Source organism: Humulus lupulus, chromosome 3, assembly GCF_963169125.1.
Source record: "Humulus lupulus chromosome 3, drHumLupu1.1, whole genome shotgun sequence".
Lineage (NCBI taxonomy): Eukaryota > Viridiplantae > Streptophyta > Magnoliopsida > Rosales > Cannabaceae > Humulus > Humulus lupulus.
In genome coordinates this window covers 281,135,590-281,160,998 of record NC_084795.1, presented here as the reverse complement: position 1 = coordinate 281,160,998, position 25,409 = coordinate 281,135,590, and the positions used below count along the sequence as shown (strand labels likewise).

The following is a 25,409-nucleotide window of genomic DNA, read 5'->3' as shown; positions in this document are numbered from 1 at the left end:
GAAACGACACAACTTAAGCTAGAGAATCTTCTCATGTACGAGATGGACATTGATGATAAACGGAATGTGGTTACTTCTTACGTAAAATTTATGGATATTCTCATCGATAATGAACAAGATGTTAAGGAGCTAAGAGCATCGCGAGTACTTCAAAACCGTCTCAGTAGCGATAAAGAAGTGGCTGATTGGTTTAATAAATTGGGCTCGAAATTCAATGAGCCACCAGTAGACTATTTTTCTGATGTCAAGATTAAGATACAAGCTCATTGCGAGAGAAGGTGTGCCATTTGGATGAACCAAGTCTATCTGCAATATTTTAGTAACCCATGGGCTATCATAGGTCTCATAGCAGCTGTAATGGTGCTTTCTTTAACTGCTGTTCAAACTTGGTACGCTGTCAATCCCAAAAAGTGAAAGCTAGCTACCTACCATGGTCAACGGTTTGTTCTACTTTATCTATTGTTATGGAGTTGTTTGGCTTTTGTGTGCACTACAAATATTCTGTTTTGGGGAAGATCGAGTTGTTTGAGAAATTATGTTGCTTTACTTGTGTTGTAATTTGATTATGTTTGTCTATTGCAATGTTGCCTTTTGTATTTGTTTGATTCACCAGTTTGAATGTTATGTTAAGATAGTCATTATTGTGTGAATGTGATGTATCACTATAAGATAATAAATTGGATATTTTGATCCTTGACACTGAAGTATATAATGTTTTTTAATTGATTTTAAATGTCTTTGGCCAACTCCAACCGAGTGACGAAAACAATTTTGAATATGTATTGCACAAAATATGGAGTCCAACCCTGTGCCAAAGACAAAGATGAGAAACAAAAAAAGATAACTTTTAGTGACAACCTTTTAGTCACGACATATATTTTGTGTGACTAAATATTAGTTTCAGTAACAAAAAAAAATTAATTGTGACTAAAAAGTCATACTTAATCACAAGTTGTCTCTAGTGTAGTTTTAGTCACAACCTATTATTTTTAGTGATAAAGTTTGTTGTGACTAAAAATACATTTAGTGACAACAAATTGTGATATTTATGACTAATACTTTTAATCACGGACTTTTTAGTGATGACATAAGTAAGATAATTTTTTTTTAGTCACAAATTTTTTGTTTTAAATTAATTGTGACCAAAACTAAGATTTTTTGTAGTAAGAGTTGATGAAGAGATAGGAGGGAGATGTACAAAAGATTTTTGATGTTCTTTGATTTCCCCATTAGAGAGCTTCTAAGGTTCACACTTACACAAAATACACTTTTTGCATCACATACAGAGACTGGCTGGCCCAGTGCAGGCTAAAGGCCACACTAAAAAAAATATTTTAAAAAAATGAGAAAATTACATTTTAAATATGAGATTTTTAATAGAGTTTGCAAAATTAAGGCTTTTTCTCAAAAAAATAAATTTTAATCTATGGTTTTTTTAAAGAATTTTCACTTTTATGGGTTTATTTTCTCATATTTTTGTATTAAAGTTTGTTTATGTCATAGTTTTACTCTTAATCAAGTTTTATTAATTTAGAAAGATATGTTTGTAATTTGATTATTATTTTTTTTAGTTTATTTGATTTTTTTATATAATTATTTTTATATTAAATTTTTCTTTGGCTGTTTTGTAATATGAATTGTGTTTATCATTATTTTTATTTATTATAAACATATTTTTCTTTTTTTTTAGATTGTACGTTTTTTTTTTCAAAGTCTGGGTAAGATAACCAATTACTTTATTGATTTTTCACAATTATTATGTAAAAAAAATCATAGAGCTAGGTTAAATAACATGTATCAAGAGAGTAACATTCTGCCATAAGAAGGGTGATCAGTTACCATACGAGGGGTGACGAGTTACTTATATTGAATATGAAAAGAAACATTAAATTTGAAGGAAAAAAAAAAGACACGATTTGATCTGATCTTATAACCCAAAAATATACACACATATCGGAACGTGGAGGTAACCAGTTATCATAAAGAAACCCAGAAATATAAACCCATACCAGAACTTGAAGGTAACCTGTTACCATAAAGAACCTAAAAATATACACATATCAGAACGTTATAAGGTAACCAATTACCTATTGCAGATCTAATGATAGAAAAAAAAACCCAGAAGTATACACACATACCTGAACGTGAAGGTAATTGGTTACCATAAAGAACCCAAAACTATAAACACATATCAGAACGTGAAGGTAACCAATTACCTATTGCAGAAGAAAGAAAAAAAAAATAAATCCAAAGAAAACAAACGAGTTTTGATCTGTAACTCAAGAAGAAGAAAGTATATATGTAATAATATGAGCAATTGTTTACCTAAACTTAAAAAAAATTACAAGTTAGTTCTAGATCTAAAAAAAAAAGTTTAGACCTAGAAAAAAAAAATGATCTGAAAATTGAAAAGAAGAGTAAGAATAGTTGGTCGGAGATGGAGGTCGTCGAAGATGGCAAATATCGCAACAAAACATGGCTGGAATTGATTTGATTTTAGGAGAAGCGGATCACGAATTTTCTTGCCGAAGGGAACATCGCAGCTGAGTTGTGGTTGATCGAATCTTGAGATGGCACTTGAGCTAGAACAGATTTCCGTCGGAGTTGAAGGAGATTTGCGCTGGTCGGAAGTGGAGGGGATTTGTTGGCTGGATTTTGAGAGAGAAGAGGGTTTGTGCATGGGTTTTGAGAGAGAAAGTGGGTTTGAGAGAGATGACTGAAATGTTAATTTACAATAGTACACATGTTTTGGCTGATGTGTTTTGGTTTTAAATTTAGCTATCATATTTACTTAGCTAATAATTGTATTTCTCATACTTTATTTTTTCTTTAATAAATTTTTCCATGCAAATTGGAAAAAGCATAATCCTCATTTTTTTGCACAATGATAGCATAAAAGCCATATTTAAAAAAAAATACCTAAAATAATATATATTATTGTTTTAATTGAATAATTGTCCACCTAAATATTAAGAAAAGTTCCCACAAATTTATTTTATAACAATTAAACCTCACAAAATAAAATAAAACTATCAAAAGTAATTATAATTTATGTTTGAAATAAGCAATCAATTCTAATATTTATAACAATTATTAATAGTAATAGTATATACGTATTTTTTTATTCCAAACCCCCTCTAAACAAAAATCTTAAATCTGTCACTAATCACGTAAAACACGTTGTTCGGTGCTGTAAAATTAAAAATTTATATGACATTGGGCATTTTCTGATGCATTATATATCTCTATATTTTGAGCTAAGGCATTAGGCATTGTCAAATGCCATACAAAGTAAAAATTAGAGACCATAAGTCCCAAATAAAAAAATAGACAATCCCTAAAAAAATAATCATGTCTCTCTTTGAGATCAAAATGTTGCTTTTGATCTCAACAGGGCCCAAGGCTTGTCGTCTCCTAGGCGTTGTAGATGTTACTAGAGCTAGGTGGTCGTATTTCTTGGGCGCCTAGGGCTTTTGATGTGACTAGGTAGTCTTCCTTATCTCGACCTCATTGTCATTCTCTTCTCAGTCCAAACTTCACTCTCAACTTTTCTTTGTTTCTTTTGTTTCTTTTCTCTCGTGTGGTGAACTCTAATACATTGATTGAGGCCTATGCACACTATTTAATTCTTTTGTTATTTGCATAATATCATCATTTGAGTAATAACTTTCGTGATATATACATAATTTTTAATTAAATAAATAAATTTCAATTTAGTTTCAAGATTTGTTTTAATATATGTTATTTTATATACAAATTTTTAATTTGTAAATTGAATTTTTATTATAATTATAATTTATTGTTTATTTACTAAATAAATTGTAATTGGTTTTGGTCAATTACACATGTTCCACATGGGACTTGTTTTAGTTAAAACTAACTGTTGACAAAAAAATATATATATTGTTTTTGGCTAAAATAACCTAAAAATTAAGGTATATGTATATGCAACTCTTACAAAAATTTAGGTACTTTTGGCCATTAATGTTTCTTATTTTTATAACAAGTACAAAAATTGGAGTATCTCATAAATCACTTATTATTACTAATTATCTGAATAAGTTACAAATCTCATGTTATTATTAATTATTGATCCCAATACAATAAGTTACAAATTAATAACCTCTTATCACATAGTAATAGAAAGTTTCATGCCCAAATCACAATGACCAGGAATACCACAAATAAATCATCTATTTAAGTTATAATTTTGAAAACATAATTGATAGAGTAATTTAAATACTTTAATATAAAATTTTAAAACATACGATGAGAAATTATTATGACTTATTTATTACTTTTTATTTTATTTTCAATTAAATTACCTTATTTAGATTACTTTATCACTTTTAAAAAAAAAAAATTATTTATCTTATTTAGATGACTTTAAAATTAACAGTGTTAGAAACACAATAAAAAAAAATGTTAAATTTAATGGAAAACAACAATTTCCGTTAAACTGACATTTATAATATACTAGGTAAAAGTAACATGCAATGCACTTTTACTTAGTTTTATTTAGAAAATATATCCCCGTAGCTACTAAAAAACAAGTAAGCGTAATTCCTCCTAGACAATAAAATATGTTGACATCAGGGGACATCAGGGGAACATATTTACTTATTGTATCATCCGCAATTGCTTGAATCTCAATACGATATTTCAACCAATCATAAAATTTATTAAGATAGGTAAGCCAACCCTTCCCCCATACGGCTCAAATAATGTTTTTTATTATAGTTTCTATGTTTTTTTAATGATCATATATATATATATATAAAGTTATATACTATAAAAATTGACATAAATATATTAAAAATTAAATTAAACTGAAATATTGTCTATAGTTTTAGAAAAAAATAAGATAATTTAAAAAAAATTAAACTGTTAAATCAAGAAACAATCTTTATACATAAAGATATAGTGCATTCTATTTTTAAAATTAAATAGTTTTTTTCTAATTTTCTTTTAGAAAAATACATATGAATTTCAATATAATAAAATATTAAAAATTCTAATTTAAAAAAATTATTTGATCAAATTTTAATTATTTAATTGAAAATTTTAATTTTTTATGTCTAAACATTTAAAATGGATAGTTTATTCCGTAAAAAAAAATTAGGTAGTTTTACAGTAAAAAAAAATGTAGTTTTGCTGCAAATTTTCTTTCTACATAGTTAACGGTGTTAAATGGGTAGTTACTGAAACCGTGGTTTTATAAATTTAGATAGTTTTACTGTCAAAAAAAAAATTTGGTAATTTCCCTGCAAATTATAATCCAAAGTATAGAATATTGTTACAAATAAAATAAAAATGAAATACATACTATACTGAGAAGTAGATGCATGGGTGTTGTAAAAAATATATATATATACAACAAAAAGATACAAAATACATTTAAAATATTAAGAAATAAATAAAAACTTTAGACAGTCTTGACAAAGAGTGCCATTCCCAACTGCTGTCCCATTTAAGATTCAGCACCAGAGACAGCTCTTCAACCAAACTCCTTGCTGGAATTTTCTTCATGTTCCCACATGTTATTAGCTTCCTGACCTTTGAAACACTCTCCCACCTTCCAATGTCTGCATAAATATTGGAAATCAACACATAGTTCCCTGCATCATCTGGTTCAAGCTCTAAAAGGTGTTCCATGGCTATGATAGCAACCTCAAGATTGCCATGAATTCTGCAACAGCTTAACAAAGAACCCCAAATCTTGGAATTTGGCTTCATGGGCATTTTGTTTATTGTCTCAAGAGCCTGGTCAAGCTGCCCTGAGCGTCCAAGAAGATCGACCAAACAACCATAGTGCTCGATTTCGATGTGTAGATGATAATCTTTTCTCATGGATTCAAAGTAGTTCAGTCCCTCACTCCAAAATCCGCCATGGACGCAGGCTGATAGAAGGCCCAGAAATGTGATCCCATTAGGTTGAACCTTTGCTCTCTCCATGTCTCTAAAGAGTTCAATGGCTTTATAAGCTTCACCGTGATGTGCCAACCCTCCTATCATGGTGCTCCATGAAATGATATCCTTCTTGGTCATTTGATCGAATATCTGCACTGCAGGATCAATGCAACCACATTTTGCATACATTTCAATTATGGAATTACAAACACTAGTTGACCTCTTCAACAATCCATTCTTGTCTGAGTAAATGTGAATCCATTTTCCTATCTCAAGAGCTCCAAGCTGAGCACACACTGGCAGCACTGATATAATACTGATCTCATCAAATTCAATACCCAATTTTTGCATTTTTCTGAAAACATCCAATGCATCAGAATAGCATCCAATCTTTGTGTACCCAGAAATCATAGCAGTCCAAGAGACAATAGTCTTGTTAGGCATTTCATTGAACAACTCTCTTGCTCTTCTCATCTTCCCCAGTCTAGCATATCCTGAAATCAAACTATTCCAAGCTATTACATCTCTTTCGCTCATTTCATCAAACACCTTCTGCGCCTCTGCCAAACTATCAAACTTTATATACATATCCATTAAACTACTACAAGTGATTGAATGGGAATTTGACCCAAATTTACAAACTTGGCCATGAACTTGTCTACCCAGATTAATACAGGGGAGCCCTGCACATGATTTGATCACAAAAGGGAAAGTGAATCTGTCAGGAAAAATGGAGCTCTCAGATTTTATATTTCTGACCATTTGCTTGTAGAGAACCATAGCTAGACTATACATGTAACTATGCGTATAGACTTTGATCATTGCGTTGTACAAAAAAACGTTTCGTTCAGTCACTTGTTCGAAAAGCAAACTCGCGTACTCCACTTCTGCACTCTTTTCACAAAAATCCACCATTTTTGTGACCAAGAAATTGCTCTGAGATAGCGAAAACTTGACTACATGGGCATGGATTTTTTTCAACTCCTTCAAGTTAGTACAGTTTCTCAACGTGGGCACGAATGAATTTTCCAATTCCCTGATTGTTAGGACCCATATTCTCGCTGACATCAATGAGTTCGATGGACAAAGCTTGAATTTTTATTTTTTTTTCGAAATGAACCAAAGGCAGATTTTGGCAAACCTACTTAGGAACTGCTCGAAGAGCAAGGTACTCGATAAGGGGTTGCAGGCTCACGCGGCGTTGATGAAAACGGGACTTGGGTCTGACTTAATGCTGAGCAATGATCTCATAGATATGTACGGAAAATGTTGTAGAACAGGGTTGGCCTATCAAGTGTTTGAGAGAATGCCTGAAAGAAATGAAGTTTCTTGGACGTCTCTAATGTGTGTCTACTTACAAAATGGAAATGCTCAGAGATGTTTATCTATTTTTGGTCAAATGCTGGGAGTTTCAGACTCTAAGCCAAACGAATTCACTTTCTCGACGAGTCTAAAGGCGTCTGGGATTTTGGGTATTGCTGAGTATGGTCTGCAGATTCATGAGTTGTGTGTTAAATCTGGTTTTGAATGGGTCATTGTGGTGGGCAATTCTATAATGGACATGTATGCTAAATGTGGAAGAATTAAAGACGCAGCTAATATGTTCGACAAAATGCCACTTCGAAATCTTGTAACTTGGAATGCAATGATCAGTGGCTACACACTTGAAGGAAATGGAGAAAAAGCTTTGATTTTGTTTCGTGAAATGCAAGAAAGAGAAGTTCTAGATGAACACACCTATACAAGTACACTTAAGGCTTGTAGTGGTCTTGGGGCAATTCAGCAAGGAAATCAAATACATGCTAGCTTAATCACAAGAGGCTTCCCATGTCAAATCCAGGCCACCATTGCAGGTGCTCTAGTTGATCTGTATGTCAAATGCAGACAACTATTCGAAGCTTGGAAAGTATTCGAACAAATTAAAGAGAAAAACATTATATCTTGGAGTTCACTGATTCTAGGCTATGCTCAAGAAGGAAATGTACAAGAGGCAATGGACTTGTTCAGGCAGCTAAGAGGAAGCATATACCATCAAATAGATGGGTTTGTTCTCTCAAGTCTTATGGGAGTTTTTGCTGATTTTGCACTTGTAGAGCAAGGCAAGCAAATCCATGCTCTTGCAACTAAAATCCCATCTGGTTTAGATGTATCAGTAGCCAATTCGATTGTCGACATGTATCTCAAGTGTGGATCTGTAGAGGAATCCGAAAGACTGTTCAATGAAATGCTAACCAAAAATGTTGTTTCATGGACTGTTATGATCACAGGCTTTGGAAAGCATGGTCTTGGAATGGAAGCAATAAGTCTGTTCAAAAAAATGCAACTCGAAAATGTACAGCCTGATGGAGTAGCTTACTTGGCTGTGCTCTCAGCCTGCAGCCACTCTGGACCTGTCGAAGAAGGCCAAGAATTATTTTCAAGAATGCGTCGTGACAGACGAGTTAAACCAAAAGTAGAGCATTATGCTTGCATAGTTGATCTCCTTGGCCGAGCTGGACGATTAAAAGAAGCCAAGAACCTTATCGAGAACATGCCTCTGAAACCAAACACAGGGATATGGCAAACATTACTTAGTACTTGCAGAGTTCATGGAGATGTGGAAATAGGTAGAGAGGTGGGTGAGATACTAATGAGATTAGATGGAGATAACACAGTCAACTATGTTATGTTATCAAACATCTTAGCCGATGCAGGCTGCTGGAAAGAATGTGAGAGATTAAGACAAGTGGTGAAGATGAAGGGCTTGAAGAAAGAGGCAGGGCGTAGTTGGGTGGAGATCGACAAAGAAGTCCACTTTTTCTACAATGGAGATGATTCTCACCCACTTATAGAACAGATCCATGAAGCTTTGAAGGAAATGGAGAAGAGAATGAAAGCTGAAATGGGATACATCCCCGGGTTGAGGTTTGCGTTGCATGATGTAGAAGACGAGTCCAAGGAAGAGAGCTTACGCGTACACAGCGAGAAGCTGGCAATCGGGTTAGCATTGGTTCGCGGTGGGCTCGAGGAGGAGGAGGAGAAGAAGACGATTCGAATTTTCAAGAACTTGAGAGTATGTGGGGATTGTCATATGTTCATTAAGGGCTTGTCAAAGGTTTTGAAGGTGGTGTTTTTGGTGAGAGATGCAAATAGGTTTCACAAGTTTGAAGATGGCATATGCTCTTGTAGAGATTATTGGTGAAAATAACATACTGCAAAACACTATATATACATATGGAATTTTTTTCATATGTTTTTTGGTATTCCATTTTACATGTCTGCATATTTACATATCTGGTAGATTTTATTACCAATCCTACAGACTATGCCATTAATACACATCTGTTTATATATAATTAGTTTTACCATTTCTTTATCTCTTAATTAAAAATCAACAATGATTAACTAAACATACCTTATAATATTCAGGAAGACCATGAAGCTTATAAACCTCATTGACTGCTTCAATTTGCTTTTTTATCAGCAACTAACTCTTGATCAGAATTATAACACAATCACAGACAATAACACATGTAAGATCTACCTAAAACGATCGATCACAATCATATAAATATTTGCGAATTTTCTCGAGTAGAGGCATCACTTTTGCCCCTACCATAAGGGTGTTTTCTATTTTAAACACTTTGAAAATTATAACCTAATATTTTTTGTATGATGACGTACATTATAGTTATAACAAGTTTTTTGCTAATTTTTGAAAATTTCTGAATAATTTACGGTGCCGAAATTAAAGTTCAAACAGTCAATTGCATGCGTGCTTCATTTTTTTTATAAGGGTGAAAAACAAATCATTCAAAATTTTCTGAAAATTGGCGGGATGCCTACTATAACTATCATGTACACTACCATACAGAAAAAATTGATTATAATTTCTCCAAGTACCGAAAATAAAAAAACGCCCCTACGGTAGGGGCAAAAGTATTGCCCATACCTAAGAAGCTTCCTTAGGCAAAAGTAATGCCACTAAGAAGCTCTCTAAATATTTATATATATATAGAAGACTTCTTAATCGCCTGCACCAGTACGTCTCTTTTTTTTAAGCATTGGTTTGAAATGAAAGTTGTACCATTTGAAATGAGGCTTGATTGTATACTAACATAGCCTATACTAACAGTACTACTTTAATAAAAAATTTATATATTTTTTTATCTCTTGGAAAGCTAACTCGTTGTTGGATGGAAGCATTTTCCAACCATTCTCTTCCATGAAAATAGGCATAAACGTCTGTTTTGTGACTATTTATTTTTACATTTATCATTTTAGTATTGCTATTGCTTTTTCGAAAGTGAAAATTTGGGATTAGGGCATATGAGCAATGAAAAAAAATAAAAATTTAATTCGGATGTTAATGTTTTTTGTTTACATTTTTTTTTGTGTTTATTCTTTAACTTTGAGGGCTTAGGAGTATATAGGCAATGATAGGTATTGTACCAGGGAGGTTGTATATATTTTTGGTTGTGTATAAAAATTTCAACTTTAATGTGAAATGGTTCTAATTAATACCTTAGTTGAGTGTTTATTGGATAACAAAGGTAGTTAAGTTGAGATGAACCAAGTTGGTTGTTGGGTTTGGAACAAAATAAAATTGCTCTGATTTTTTGTTTTTTTCGAGAAATTGAAACTTTCTTTGGTCTACAACAAATTGATGCTCAAGCTTTCAATTTCTGATTTCGTTTTATCTTCTCGATTTGGTGAAGAGAGATATTAGAAGAAATGATTTTCACTTGAAAACTTGTGCTACCATAGATCAAGAACTTGAGCATCGCGAATACTTCAAAATTGTCTCAGTAGCAATAAAGATGTGGCTAATTTGTTTAATGAATTGGGTTCTGGACTCAATGAGCCACCAGAAGACTATTATTCGGATGTCAAGATTAAGATACAAACTCATTGTGAGAGAAGGTGTGCCATTTGGCTGAGCCAAGTCTATCAGCAATATTTTAATAACCCATGGACTATCATAGGTCTCATAGCAGCTGTAATGGTGCTTTCTTTAACTGCCGTTCAAACTTGGTACGCTATCAATCCCAAAAAGTGAAAGCTAGCTACCTACCATGGTCAACGGTTTGTTCTACTTTATCTATTGTTATGGGGTTATTTGGCTTCTGTGTGCACTACAAACATACTGTGTTGGACAAGATCGAGTTGTTGGGGGAAACTATGTTGCTTTATTTGTGTTGTGATTTGATTATGTTATGTTAAGACCGCTATTACTATAAGATAATAAATTGGATATTTTGATCCATGACAAGACAAAAATATATGATGCTGCAAAAATTGTCTAACATGTCACGATGAGTTTTCTAAGCATCAAAGCCTGTTGACACTGAAGTGTACAATGTTGTTTAATTGATTTTAAACGCCTTTGGCCAACTCCAACCAAGTGACGAAAACAATATTGAATAGACATCATGTCAAAAATTCAAATAAGAGATCATTTTATAAAAATTATTAAAACAAAGTCAAAATACAATTTGTACTCTAAAAATGAACTATTTTTACCAAATGCTCTATAAAATTAATGATATTTTGTAAAAGGGAATTTACTCATTTGGTACCCTATGTTTTTGCAAAGTATCATTTTGGTACCCTCTGTTTTCAATAATGCTCGTATGGTATCCTATATTTTAAAATCGTACATATTTGGTGCTCTAAACTCAGATTTGATAGATAAAATTTTGTCAATATGATCAAACTGTCATCAGTTATATGTAATTATGTAATTAAATTTAAATTTGTAACTTACATAATTGACAGTAGTTTGATTAAATTGGTAAAATTTTATTAATTAAATTTGAGTTTAGGGTACCAAATATGTACGATTTTAAAAGACAGAGTACCTATGAGCATTATTGAAAACAAAGGGTACCAAAATGATACTTTGCAAAAACACAGGGTACCAAATACCTATCTTTTGTAAAATTATATAAATATGTATTTATAATAATTACCAAGTGTGTCCCCAATTTCGAAACTCTTGTCCTGTGCCCAAGTTTGGTAATCAAAACTAGTAGTCCATCCCGCTGCATCCCCAACTATGTACTCTCTTGCACAACATATATTAGTCATCGTTGCAACCGTGAAAATGGCTACTAAAAACACTCGAACACAACAAGCCATTGGAAATAAATTAAGATGTTTATGCTAATATTGTTTTGTATACTTTTACTATGTAAATAATTTATGTTTGAAGATTATATTTATAGAGACGGGGAAGAGAACAAATCCAAATTTACTGTTTTACCTTTCTAATTACCTATTGATCTTTAAGTACCATTAATGCACTAGTGAATAATTAATCTATAATCAAATTATAAATTTGAGTTCAATAACTATTCACTACTAGAATTATTAATCCGTTAGGAAATCATGTATTTAATTATTGTAAATCATGTTTCCAGTCATTCATGATATTGAATCTCTAAAACAAAAGCCACAAGCCTTATTATATCAAAGACCTTAACGAATGAATCAAAATATCCAAAAATTACAAACAGGAGTTCATGACTACTCAAGATTTAAACTGATCTGCAAATGATAATCTATTATGATAAGAATTAAATCTTTATGGCAAACAGTAAGTTTATAAAAATAGTTAATTGATATCGATTTTGTCATATATAATCACTATTATATATAGTACATTTACGAACCTAAACTACTTGCATCTCGTATGCTTAGTAAACTGTACTGATAACAATTCATTAAAGATTTTATAATTTGATATGTTACTGACTATTTTATCCATTATATATGATCTTAATTATTCTCTTATACTAATACAAGATTATTCAAATAATAATTATAACATTCAGATATAATAAAATTATAATTTTATTTAAATCAATAAAATATTTTTACATGCTTTTAGGATATAAATCCTACCAGACACAATAATGTATAAGTGATAATTCGGGGGCAATTGTATATGTCATTGTAATTTATTTAAATCAATAAAATATATTTACATGTTTTTATAGGACATAAATCCTAACAAACACAATAATGTATAAGTCATAGTTCGGGATCAAAAATCATAAATAACCTATTTTTAATGTGCAAGCCCCACATATTTTATTTTCAATATGTGATAAAAATATGTCTTGTTCTTCATTTCTTTCTTGTTGCTATTTTTTTGTTGTTGATCTGCCCTGGGTATTTGGTTTTATTCTAAATTCTTTGTTCTAGAACTTTGCAGAGATTGTCGAAGGCTAGTCCTCTCTGTATTTAGGTTCAAGAAATTTAATTAGGTTTAATAGATATCAATTGAATCACTTATTGTACATTGATATTCGTGGCAAACTTTGGTATTCAGAATCACATCATTGTGTAATCGTGTCCAAGGCTGATTGAGTAAAGTATTTCAGGGAAAAGGTCAAAAGTGACCTTGTGTTTTGTTAACCGTGTGTTGAATTGTGTAGGGTTAAAAGGGGTAAAATCCCTACATATCCATTGGCTATAAGAATATAATTTAACATATGTAAATTGGCTATATATCAAACGAAAATGTAAATCTTAAAAAAAAAATCAGTGTTATTAAACTTGTTCTTTAGGAGAGTAGCTCCATTGTATATGAAATTCTCTATGATTTTAAGAAAATTTTACTTTTTGTCAGTCTTTTCTTTTCTCCACGAGAACATTGTTGAGAAAGCAATAGCTGAAAGTTAAAAAAATATTTATCATTATACAGACTTAAAAAATATACCCATGAGTTGAAATTTCTTCAGTAAAATTGTCTACGCATATTATTTTTTGGATTTCAATATAAATAAATTATAGTATGATTAAATTATATTACTATATGCATTTATTTTATTTTATTTTATTAACCATAAATAATATTTAGACTATTAAAATAGCTTGGACATTAAATTGTCAGTTGAGGGACAGTGATGGGCCTTTTAATGACATTTTTTAAAGAATACTTTTATTACCAAATAAGAAACATATCATCAATGTCATTTTTTCTTATTTTACTAACTAAGGATCTTTACTGTATAATTAAGAGGATTATTTTTCTCTGGAATCCATTAAATAAAATGTAAACATGTTTTTTTCTCTAATTTACAAATTAGAGGTTTTTATTAGGGAATTTACCCCAAATATGGTAATATCCCATTTTTTTCTACGTTTACTAACTAACATATTATCTTTTAATTTCAACAAGAGAGCACCATAGCCAATTGCAATATAGAAGTTCGACTATATTAGATCTGTTCTCTTATTTTCTTTGGTGTGTTGTTGAAGTTAGATTTCTTGGTAGACTAGATCTATGGTGATTTTTCATTGGTATTTAAACTGTGGAAGATCACAGATGTGTGAAACTCTGTAAATTAGTAAGATTTGATGTCGATTTATCATTTGATTAGATATATTATTTTATTTTCTTGCTACTTGAGTTCAATGTAATTAATTTTGACATATCATATCTTTCATAGAACTCATTGTAATCAGTTTTGGCATAATTTTTTTCTAATAATAAATGACATTTATTTTATAACATTTATTACTTTTTAATATTAATTTGTTTTTTCTACCTAGGAATTTTAATTCAATAGTTGAAATTTTCCATTTATTACAATTAATATGGTTAATTAATTGAGATATTTTTCCAATTTTAGTTGAAAAACGTATTGTTATACCCAGATTTCGAGCCGTAGCAAATATGACCTCGAAAGCTGAGTTCGCATTAAATGGTCTCGTGAGGGTTAAGGGTATGCTCTACGATTGTAAATCGGAGCCTGCAAAGTATGGTGCAGATCTCGAATATGGTGACCTCGAAATGATCTCGATCTCGAAGGATAGCTCTGTGAGCCCCTCATCTTCAGAAGCAACTTCGGAGCAGGGATCTCGAGCTCGATATGCCATCTCGAAAGAAATGTAAGCTCGGGAAGTGTCAGCGGCTCGCACATTGACGTGAAGCCTTGGAGATACGCAATGACTACCTTGAATATCTACAAGTGTTGTAGATATGGGATATGATCCTCATTTATTAATGTAAATCCCCAAGAATCGTGGGATATTATTTGGTCAGTTATGCGTTTCCTGGTCTTCAGGGACGTTTCCTTTTATATCTGATTATAGGCATTTAAAGCCATTTATTTTATTCACAAAAGAGTAACTACCCAAAATATGTGGGATAGTATTCTGCATCCTTCTCTATAAATAGAGAAGGCATGCACCATTGTAAAGGATCGAATTTCTGATTCTTGAGAGAAAACTCTGGAGAATTCATGCTAAAGAATTGTTCAGAGATAATCTTGAGATTAATAACAGAGACTCGTGGACTAGGCAGATTTAACTGCTGAACCACGTAAAAACCGCGTGTCTGATTCGTTTGTTTATTTTAGCCATTGTCTTTAATTGTTTGCGTGCTCTCTTCTTTTATCTGTTGACGAAAAGCGGCGTCAACAGTTTGGTGCTTTCATTGAGAGCCTCAAGCATCCATCCCTGAGAGATTCATGGCTACAAACAATCAGAACACTCCTGAAGAAACTTACCCAAGGCGTCCTGGAAAACAGCCAATGGAGAACCCGGACGCTGATGAAAGGAGTGGGTCCTCTGATTCCCGGGGACCACCTCCACAACCAAGGGATGAGGACATGTACTATAACCCTGAGCGTTATGTCCCTATTGTAGAATTGGAGAATCGGCAGCTGAAACAACTGCTGGCAGATGCCAACAAACGTAACGAGGAGTTGACTAGGATAGCCGCGGAGGCGCAGGTGGCTCAGCCCCCACCTCCGCGCGAAGACCGAGCCCCTCCTCCAAGGGACGTGCACGTTCCTCCCCGGAAGCCCCGTGGACGTCCACGAAAAAATGCTAACACAAGGAGGCCAGCTCAGCCTCCAGCACCAACAGAGCCATCTACTCCTTCTAGGCCTCAGAGGAGTACCCGAGCTCGGGTCCTGCCTAATCCACCCGTGGAAGTGCCTACAGGAACTGAGAATAACCAAGCTCCTGTCGAGGCTCGGACTCAGGTTCCTGGTAGCGCACCAAACGCAACCGGCCCATCTCGGGCAAATTCTGGACCTTCCAGGCCGAGGCAAGGACGGCAACCAACGTCACCTATACGGTTTCCTCCGTCTCCCGTAAGATATCCTTCACCTCCCCGCAGGAACGCTCAACCTGGTCGAGATCAGGATCAAGGGCGTACAGGGGAGAGACAAAGAAACGGGGAGACGTTCCAGGGGTGGAAAGGCGCGCCATCCGAGAGAAGTCAGACGTCCCGATCTCGTACTGCAGTGACGAGGCGACGTAGAAAGGATCCACCACGAAATGACCGATCGATGAGTTTCACTAGCGATGAGTCCGGAGAAACAAGGTCTGTCAGTAAACACGACCGGGGTCGTAAAAATACTGGGAATCACAAGAGCCATCCCGACCTGCGCAATCACCTGAATCAGAGCAGGGGAAAGGGAGATCAGACAAACCCGAATCTTAGGAATCATCTGAATGGGCGTAGAGATCCCTCACGGAGACGCGAGCCTGGGATCGCGATTAATGACTATCAATTCCAAACACCGCCTAAGGACCCAGTACAAGAAAGGATCGATCAGCTCGAAAAAGCCTTTAGGCTTTTGAAGAATGAGCGAGGAAACGGTCGATATGAGGACTCTGATGAGGAGCTCGAGCCGTTTGCTCCCAATATTTCTAGCACTCAGTTCCCCCAAGGGTTCCGGATTCCTCATGTCCCAGCGTTTGAGGGAAAAACCGACCCATGCAGCCATCTGAGTACATTCAACACTATTATGAGAGCTAGTAACGTAGGTTACGAGCTCAGATGTATGTTGTTTCCAACATCATTGGCCGGGCCTACCAAGAGTTGGTTCGAGAAGTACAAGAGACATTCTATAACTTCGTGGGATCAATTGTCTAGAGACTTCAAGAAACAGTTCCGGGCTATGGTGGGAGTCAGACCCGAAGCATCCACTTTGACTAACGTCCGACAACAACCAGGCGAAACACTAAAGAGCTACCTGACAAGATTTAATCTAGAGGTCGCCCGAGCTCGTGACGTGGATGACAGCGGGCACTTGATGGCCATCCGAGCTGGTGTTTTACCCGGGAGTGCACTTTGGGATGACATACAAGGGAAACCGGTGAGGTCGATAACCGAGTTTAACAGACGGACGCAGAAATTTGTTAATGTAGAGGAAGCGAGGTCAACACTCAAAGCGACCTCGCAGACCAAAACTACAACGATAAACATTAACTCCGCCTCAACCTCGGTTGATCCTCTAGTTACACAGCCTGCCTCGGAGAATCCTTCCAAGAGAAAAAAAAAGCGAGGGAAATAATCCCGAGGCTGATGGAGGAAAGAAGAAAAAAGGAGAAAGATATTTCTCCGTATATAAAGTGCATACCGAGCTCAACGAGTCCCGGGAAAACATATACCTGGCTAATGAAAACCAGGTCCCCTTCAGGCGACCGGATCCTATGAGGAATCAAAAGTCCAAGAGGGACTCCAGCAAGTATTGTCGATTTCATAGGGACACCGGCCACACAACTGATGAGTGCCGACAGCTGAAGGACGAGATCGAAGGATTGATCTCGAGAGGTTATTTCCGGCAGTATGTCAAAAACCAGAATACTGGACAGACTACTGCCAGCTAGAGAGTAGCCGCACTTCCGGCGACACAGAATAATAACTCCCGATCTCGGGATGAGGATAGGCCTCCACCGATAGATGGAGAGGACGTAATAACCATCTCGGGAGGTCCTCATCTCGCAGGAGGGGGCAGAAATGCTCAAAAACGATATGTGAATGAGCTGAAAACAGGGGACGGGTCTCCATATGAACCCGAACCAAGGGCACCAAAAAGCCAAAGGGTTGAGACTCAGCCTATAACCTTCACCGAGGAGGATGCCTCTCACGTCCAGTTCCCTCATCATGATCCACTCGTCATCACCCTACAGCTTGCCAACAAAAGAGTGCGCCGAGTTCTCATAAACAATGGGAGCTCAGTTAACATTCATTATAAAGCAACCCTAGAGAAAATGGGGCTCTCCCTTCGCGACCTGAGGGCTTGTGCAACCACTTTGTACGGCTTTTCTGGAGAATGAACCGCTTGTATGGGGTCCATTGAACTCCCTGTGACCTTGGGAGACTATCCAGTCTCGGTGACCAAGATGATGGAGTTCGTGGTAGTAGAGTTACCATCTGCCTACAATGTATTGCTCGGGAGACCCGCCCTGGTCGGGCTGGGGGCAGTTTCATCTGTAAGGCATCTAGCCCTCAAGTTCCCAACTCCAAGCGGGGTCGGAACATTGAAAGGAGATCAACTGGCAGGAAGGGAGTGCTACAGCATTTCCTTAAGGGGAAAGAAACAAACAAGCGCGCAAGCACTTGTTGTCATACAGTATAAAGACGGGACAGTTCTAAAAATTGACGAGGAGATCGATCCAAGGATTGAAGAGAAGATTGATCTCCAACCTTTGGAGGAGCTCGAAGAGGTTCAGCTCGATGAATCTAGTCCCTCGAAAAAGGTGAAGGTCGGGAAACACCTCCTAGACGAATCAAAATAGCAATTAATTTGCTTTCTGAAGAAAAATCAGGATGTCTTCGCGTGGTCCCACTCTGACATGGTGGGAATAAGCCCTAGTATAGCGAGCCACGCATTGAATATAGACAAAAGCTTTCCTCCGAAGCAGCAAAAGCGAAGGCAGCTGGATGAAGACAGAAAGAAAGCACTAAAGGAGGAGGTGGACAGGCTGAAAGCAAATAATTTTATAAGGGACGCTTTTTACCCTGATTGGGTGGCCAATCCAGTGTTGGTCCCGAAACCCAATGGGACATGGAGGACGTGCATTGACTACTCAGACCTCAACAAGGCCTGCCCGAAAGACTGTTTTCCCCTACCGAGAATTGATCAGCTCGTGGATGCCACGGCGGGGCATGGTCTGATGTCATTCATGGATGCCTATTCTGGATATAACCAGATTCCCATGCATGCCCCCGACCAAGAGCATACAAGCTTCATTACGGATAAAGGGCTCTACTGCTACAATGTCATGCCATTCGGACTCAAGAATGCCGGAGCAACGTACCAGCGGCTCGTAAACAAGATGTTCTCAGAGCAAATAGGGAACAACATGGAAGTTTATGTTGACGACATGCTCGTAAAGTCTCAACTTACCAAGAACCATGTTGATGACCTCGAAGAGTGCTTTGGCGTGCTCAGAAAGTACAACATGAAGTTGAATCCTCAGAAGTGCACTTTTGGGGTGTCTTCAGGGAAATTTCTGGGTTTCATTGTCAACTCTCGTGGAATCGAGGCTAATCCCGATAAAATAAAGGCCCTGATTGATATGCCGTCACCTCGGAAGCATAAAGATGTTCAAAGCTTGACTGGCAGGATGGCAGCTCTGGGCAGGTTCATTTCGAAGTCAACGGACCGCGGTCTCCCGTTCTTCAACTTATTGAAAGGAAGTAAAAAGTTCGAATGGACAGACGAGTGCGAGCTAGCCTTTCAAGAGCTAAAAAGGCACTTAGCCGAACCACCTATCCTATCGAAACCTGAGACGGGAGAAGTACTGTTCTTATATCTCTCAACAACTGAACACGCGATAAGCGCGGTGCTCGTCCGAGAGGAAGAGAGAATACAGAAACCCGTCTACTACATCAGTAAAAGATTACTGGGGGCAGAGTCAAGGTATCCACTGATGGAGAAACTCGCCCTCAGTCTGATCCACTCATCTCGAAAGCTCCGCCCTTACTTTCAGGCACATCCTATCCATGTACTGACAGATCAACCATTAAGGCAAGTCTTGTCCAAACCAGAGGCATCTGGTCGACTCCTTAAGTGGGCTGTTGAGCTCGGACAATTCGAAATCACCTACCATCCGAGAACAACCATTAAGGCACAAGCGTTGGCAGATTTTATAGTAGAGTGCACCGGTACAGCCGACGACGAAGTAACAACCACGGCCCACGAGCTGTGGAAACTTTACGTCGACGGGTCGTCAAATGAAAATGGAGCGGGGGCAGGAGTTATTCTGATCACCCCTGCAGGGAGCAAATTTCACTCTGCATTAAGATTCGGCTTTAAAGCATCTAATAATGAAGCTGAGTACGAGGCTTTACTGGCGGGACTACGAATAGCAAAGGAACTCAAGGCCAGAGCTATACATTGCTACAGCGACTCCCAGCTCGTAGTTAATCAAATCTTGGGAGAATATCAGGCTCGTGGCACAAAAATGGCAGCTTATCTGGAGAAGGCAAAGTACGCATTGGAGTTTTTTGAGTTTTATGCAATCGAACAAGTTCCCCGAGAACAAAACTCAAATGCAGATGCCTTAGCTCGGCTCGCCACTTCCACTGAAAATGAGGAGCTGAATGTTGTACCCATAGAACATCTGTCAGCACCCAGCATTACTGAGTCAGACAAGGAAGATGTGTGCATGATCGAGACAGAACCGACCTGGATGAGCCCGATCGTTGAATACCTCGAAAATGGAATTCTTCCCAAAGATCGAAGTCAGGCTCGGAAACTAATGTATCAACTTCCTCGTTACACCATCCTGGATGGAAGGTTATACAGAAGAGGGTATTCCATGCCATTGCTCAGATGCGTGACTCCCCCCGAGGCAAAGAAGATTATTAGAGAAGTTCATGAGGGGTTTTGCGGAGATCATACCGGGGGGCACAGCCTATCCAAGAAAGTTATACGCCAAGGATATTTCTGGCCAACCATTAAGACGGATTCTTTCTAGTTCGTGAAAAAATGCGACAAGTGCCAGAGATTCGCCACGATACCCCGAGCTCCACCTTCCGAACTAACCATGTTGACGTCCCCATGGCCTTTTGCGGTATGGGGCATCGACCTCATAGGCTCACTCCCAACTGGCAAAGGAGGAGTAAAGTATGCTGTGGTCGCGGTTGATTACTTCACAAAATGGACGGAGGCTGAACCATTGGCGACCATAACTTCGAAGAAGATCCTGGATTTCGTGGTAAAGAACATCGTATGCCGATATGGAGTGCCAAGAAAGATTGTGTCTGACAACGGAACCCAGTTTGATTGCGACTTATTTTCCAACTTTTGTAACAAGAACGGTATAATAAAGAGCTTTTCGTCAGTGGCTCACCCTCAGGCGAACGGTCAGGTCGAAGCCGTTAATAAAACTCTCAAGAGTTCCTTGAAGAAAAAGTTGGAAGAAGCAAAGGGACGACGGCCTGAGGAATTACCCCAAGTACTTTGGGGATATAGAACTACAGCTCGGACATCAACTGGGCATACCCCGTTTTCTCTAGCATACGGCTGCGAGGCAATGTTGCCCATTGAGGTCGAAATTCCGACAATTCGAACTCAGATTTACGACCAAAGTTCCAATCATACTCAGCTCGAAGAAACCCTAGACTTGATCGAAGAAAAAAGGGAGGAGGCTCAGCTGAGAAATGCTGCTTACCAGCAACGAACAACAAGATATTTCAATAAAAGGGTCCGAAGTCGAAAGTTCGGAGTAGGAGACCTGATTTTGAGACGAGTATTCTTAGCAACCCGAGATCCAGCAGCAGGAGTACTCGGGCCAAACTGGGAAGGACCATACCAGATAGAATCAGTCATCCGCCCTGGCGTATACAAACTTGCGAGATTAGATGGGAACCTCATACCACGAGCATGGAATGGCGAACACCTTAGACCATATTATCAATAGTGTAGGAAGTGTCGCCCGTAACCATGATTTTCTGTACTTAGTTTGTTTTTGAATTTCAAATAAAGGGTCTACTTTGTTTCACATGTAACTTATTTTTATTTTTGCAATCTCTCTTAATTTAATAACCTATGGTCACACTCATAGGATATTAAGGGGGCAACATTGGTATACATACCTCTAGCTTTAAAAAAAAAAATACAATACAAAAAGTATTTGGATACAACCAAATACGCGAGCTAAGATAGTTCGGACTTAACCGAGTTATCAAAAACAAAAAAGTATTTGGATATAACCAAATACGCGAGTTTAGATAGTTCGGACTTAACCGAGCGAGCTTAGATAGTTCGGACTTAACCGAATTATAAAAAACATTAAGTATTTGGAAATAACCAAGTACGCGGGCTTAGATAGTTCGGACATTACCGAGCTACCAAAAACAAAAAACGTTTGGAATTAACCAGATGTGCAAGCATAACAGGTTTGGAACAAACCAGCCAAATTATCGATCAATGATGAATGGGAGCCTAAACCCGTCACAAAATATGTCGAGATCGAGGCTGGAACATCTTAAAATAGTTTCGAACTCATAACCTCGGAGCTAAGATACTAAGGATGAGGAAAAGTGACTAAAAAGATTAACCAAATCATTCATATTACATGCCATATAAGTACTTTTCAGTTCATGGTTACAGTAATGTCCGACCTTGATAAATAACGAGGTTGGAAACGGATAAATCGAATAAACTATGCATGAATGCATCGAATTTCGAGCCTAAATCCAAACTATGTTTGTATGCATAAATAAACATAACCGGTCCATCAATTATAAAAATATGCAAAATATTTCGAACCAAGAAATGTAAGTATATAAAAGAATAATAAAGGAAATTGTATCAGCCCCGTGGGCACAAGTTGAAATAATTACAGAAATAATGGGACGCAGCCCCGAAAACTGATCTCCCCGAGGTCAGATTCAAAGAAGAGGAGTCTCCTTGGCCTTCTCAGCATCAGTGGCACCGGACCCCTCAGGACGAATAGCATGACTATCCTCCTGAGCTCCCTCCGAAATAGTACTCGGAGTAGCTTTATCCTTCTCGAGCTGGTCAGCCTCTTCCTTCTCGAGCCGGGCATTCCATCGTTCGAGGAAGGACGCCTCGAGGGGACCCAAAAAACTGGTGTCCAGTTCTTCGTTATAGGCCCACATCCGGTACATGGCTGAATCGACCGCCGTTTCCTTCTTTTCTTTGAACTCAGCAGTAAGGCGGGTTTTGATATCCTCCATGAGGTCGAGGGTGACGGCCTTGTCTTCCTCGAGCTTCTTATTGGTCTCCCGAAGCTGGATGTTGTCTTTCTTCTGCTCCTCGAGTTCGTTTTTCAGCTTTCCGAGCTCCTTGGCCATTTCCTCACGCTCCTTAACCACTGCCTCGAGCTTAGTATTCACTGCCTTCAGGTCGTCATTCGCTTTAAGGTGGAGGTCCCTCTCCTCTTGGGCGAGGGTCCTGCTCGTATGGACCTCGTTGTTCAGCTCGTAATTAAGCTGGGCAGTGAAAGCAAGAGCCTGAAAAAAGGAAGAAACCATCATTAGCCTCGAGACAGCATGAATGTAAGCAAAAGGAATATATAGGATACTTACCGCGGCAGTGTGCTCGATACTCTTCTCGTACAGGACAGTGCGGTCCCGAGTGCCAGTTAGACACTGCCACTGAGGAGCCTCAAAATTGCCGTAGCTCTGGCCAATCCGGGACATTACATCCGAGATCAGCGTAGACCCGTGAGGACCGGCAGCATTATCCACCACATACGAATCCATATGGGTGGAAATAGTTAGCTTCTGGGCTCGGGAAGCAGAAGGTCTTTTGACGAGCTGGGTAGAAGGCATTTGACCCGCCACAGGAGGTTGGGATTCAACCACGGCAGCGATATCAGTCTGCGAGGCCGGCGCCACCCCAGGGACGACGGCCTGCGAGGGTGGTATCGTCGTGGGGACGTTAGTCTGGCCAGTCGACGCAGCAGCAGAGCTCGAAGCCGGCGGGGGAGGAGGAGGCGTTTTCCTGGATCTCTTGGAGCTTTTCCCAGGCTGACTGGTTGTCAGTCCCCTTGCCCTGGGGCGCTTGCTCCTCTTGGCACCCGCATTGTCGATGAGGGCGTCGAGGTCGGAGTCCATGTTGCCTGCACAAGTCATCACAGTGAGTCAGTGAAAGAAATACAAGTTACTCCAACACTATATAGAGTGGTGAAAGAAGAAACCTAACTAGAACTTTCCCCCGAGATCGAGCTTGGGGACCATGAAATTCCCCCGTCTTCAGAAGAGGCGGGGGGAGGGCCTTCCCTATAAGTTGGTGATAACCTCGTGTAATGACCCACTAATCTAGACTAATTGGACCATTATCGAAACTATACATAAAAACTTACATTTTACGAAAATACCATAATTTATTGAGTAACTTGAAAATAAGAGTTATTTACAAAGAAACAGAATACTAAGAAGGATTTTGGGATCCCATTGTCTTTAAAACAAAATAAGATTTAAAATAAAAGACATTACATAATAATGCGGAAAATACATGTAAAACCATAAAAAACATAAAAGGAGACTACATCCTCGAATCGATAACGCTCGGCCCCTTGACTCCATTCATCATCGATACACATCCTCCCAAGCATCACGAATCTTACCGCCTCTAAGCTTATTTTCCTGCACATAAACAGAAAGGAGTGAGCCTAATGCCCAGCAAGGAAAAACCTAACACATAGTCATATACACAATTTCATAAGAAAACATAAAGACTTAACATAATACATATAACATACACTTATTATAATGGCCATTATTACTTGGGGTCCCATAGACTAAACAAGCATATGCCCATGGGGTTAATGGGGTCCTACTAGCTAAGTAGGTCATATGCCCATAACCCATTTGGGGTCTTGTTAGTCATATGGGTCATATGCCCAAGCCTACATACACATATACATATCATAACGCTTTTAATAACATAAACATATAGATAACATAAGCACATAACATATTAATTCTAGCCTATTTTCCTTACCAAAGTTACCGGGATAAAATGGACTGAGTTAGGACTTTTGGAACACTCCTAAAACCACAATGAACAAGGGTGAGTCTAAAGAAAGGAGATGAAATGAAAGAGAATAGGAAGACTAAACCATTAAACGAAAATATGCTTACCACCACTTAAGTGCTTAAGAACTTGGATTCCCTAACCAAAAAAAAAGAATAAGGTTAGGGGACTGAGTAGAAGGTTTTTGAGAAAAGAAATAACATAGAATACAGAAAGGACTAGAGTTTTGGGTTTACCTCAAAGATTGCAAGATCAATCTAACATCCACCGAAATACTATAGCACTCACTTACTTCCCAAGTGTTTGATAAGCTTATGATGTTTAAGCTTATAGTTTTTCCCCAAACCAAGTGTTTACACTCTCTCACTCACTTAACACTAGCAGCCTCTGAACTTAGAGCAAATGGTGAATAATGGCTGGGTACTAGGTCCTATTTATAGAGTTTGGGAATGAAAATATCTTGATTTTACTTGAATAAAAATAATGGCTTTTTAGGTGAAAATCATTTGAATAATCGTTCAGCAGAGGCTGAAGACTCGTTCAGAAGATGCTGGACTGTTGAAGGAGTTTGAATGGCTGAAGGGAAAAGAATTCAAATGTATTTGAATTCATGCTGGTGGAGGCGATATATCGCCCCCTATAGGCGATATATCGCCTGGACCTTTGTTCCCGAGGCGACCGTGCATCGATTCGTGTTTTCCGTATCTACGTGCTGCGACATATCGCCCCCTATAGCTGCGATATATCGGCATA

General features: G+C 37.6%; 3 protein-coding genes across 3 annotated transcripts; 1 reads left to right on the top strand and 2 right to left on the bottom strand.

Annotated features, from left to right (window-relative positions):
- Positions 1–5,284: 5,284 nt before the first annotated feature.
- LOC133824674 (pentatricopeptide repeat-containing protein At2g20540-like) lies at positions 5,285–6,978 on the bottom strand. Its single transcript, XM_062257637.1, has one exon. It carries the CDS (start codon positions 6,976–6,978, stop codon positions 5,398–5,400), a length of 1,581 nt encoding a protein of 526 aa, XP_062113621.1. The 3' UTR covers positions 5,285–5,397.
- A 25-nt stretch (positions 6,979–7,003) lies between these two features.
- LOC133824673 (putative pentatricopeptide repeat-containing protein At3g15130) lies at positions 7,004–9,245 on the top strand. The gene has a single exon (XM_062257636.1). It carries the CDS (start codon positions 7,025–7,027, stop codon positions 9,089–9,091), a length of 2,067 nt encoding a protein of 688 aa, XP_062113620.1. The 5' UTR covers positions 7,004–7,024; the 3' UTR covers positions 9,092–9,245.
- Positions 9,246–13,511: 4,266 nt separating this feature from the next.
- LOC133825793 (uncharacterized) lies at positions 13,512–23,779 on the bottom strand. The gene is made up of 3 exons (XM_062258692.1): positions 23,204–23,779; positions 22,645–23,128; positions 13,512–13,567 (listed from the first exon to the last, which is right to left on the bottom strand). The coding sequence occupies exons 1-3, from the start codon at positions 23,750–23,752 to the stop codon at positions 13,512–13,514; spliced, it is 1,089 nt and encodes a 362-aa protein (XP_062114676.1). The 5' UTR covers positions 23,753–23,779.
- Positions 23,780–25,409: the final 1,630 nt, after the last annotated feature.

What these genes read in the sequence shown, in the direction of transcription:
- LOC133825793 (XM_062258692.1), bottom strand. Translation starts at nt 23,752, where the DNA reads ATGACTTGTGCAGGCAACATGGACTCCGACCTCGACGCCCTCATCGAC. An exon ending in GTATCGAGCACACTGCCGCG is followed by an intron (nt 23,129 to 23,203) that starts GTAAGTATCCTA and finishes TCCTTTTTTCAG; the next exon opens with GCTCTTGCTTTCACTGCCCA. An exon ending in GAAGGATAAAGCTACTCCGA is followed by an intron (nt 13,568 to 22,644) that starts GTACTATTTCGG and finishes TTTAACTTTCAG; the next exon opens with CTATTGCTTTCTCAACAATG.
- LOC133824674 (XM_062257637.1), bottom strand. Translation starts at nt 6,978, where the DNA reads ATGTCAGCGAGAATATGGGTCCTAACAATCAGGGAATTGGAAAATTCA.
- LOC133824673 (XM_062257636.1), top strand. Translation starts at nt 7,025, where the DNA reads ATGAACCAAAGGCAGATTTTGGCAAACCTACTTAGGAACTGCTCGAAG.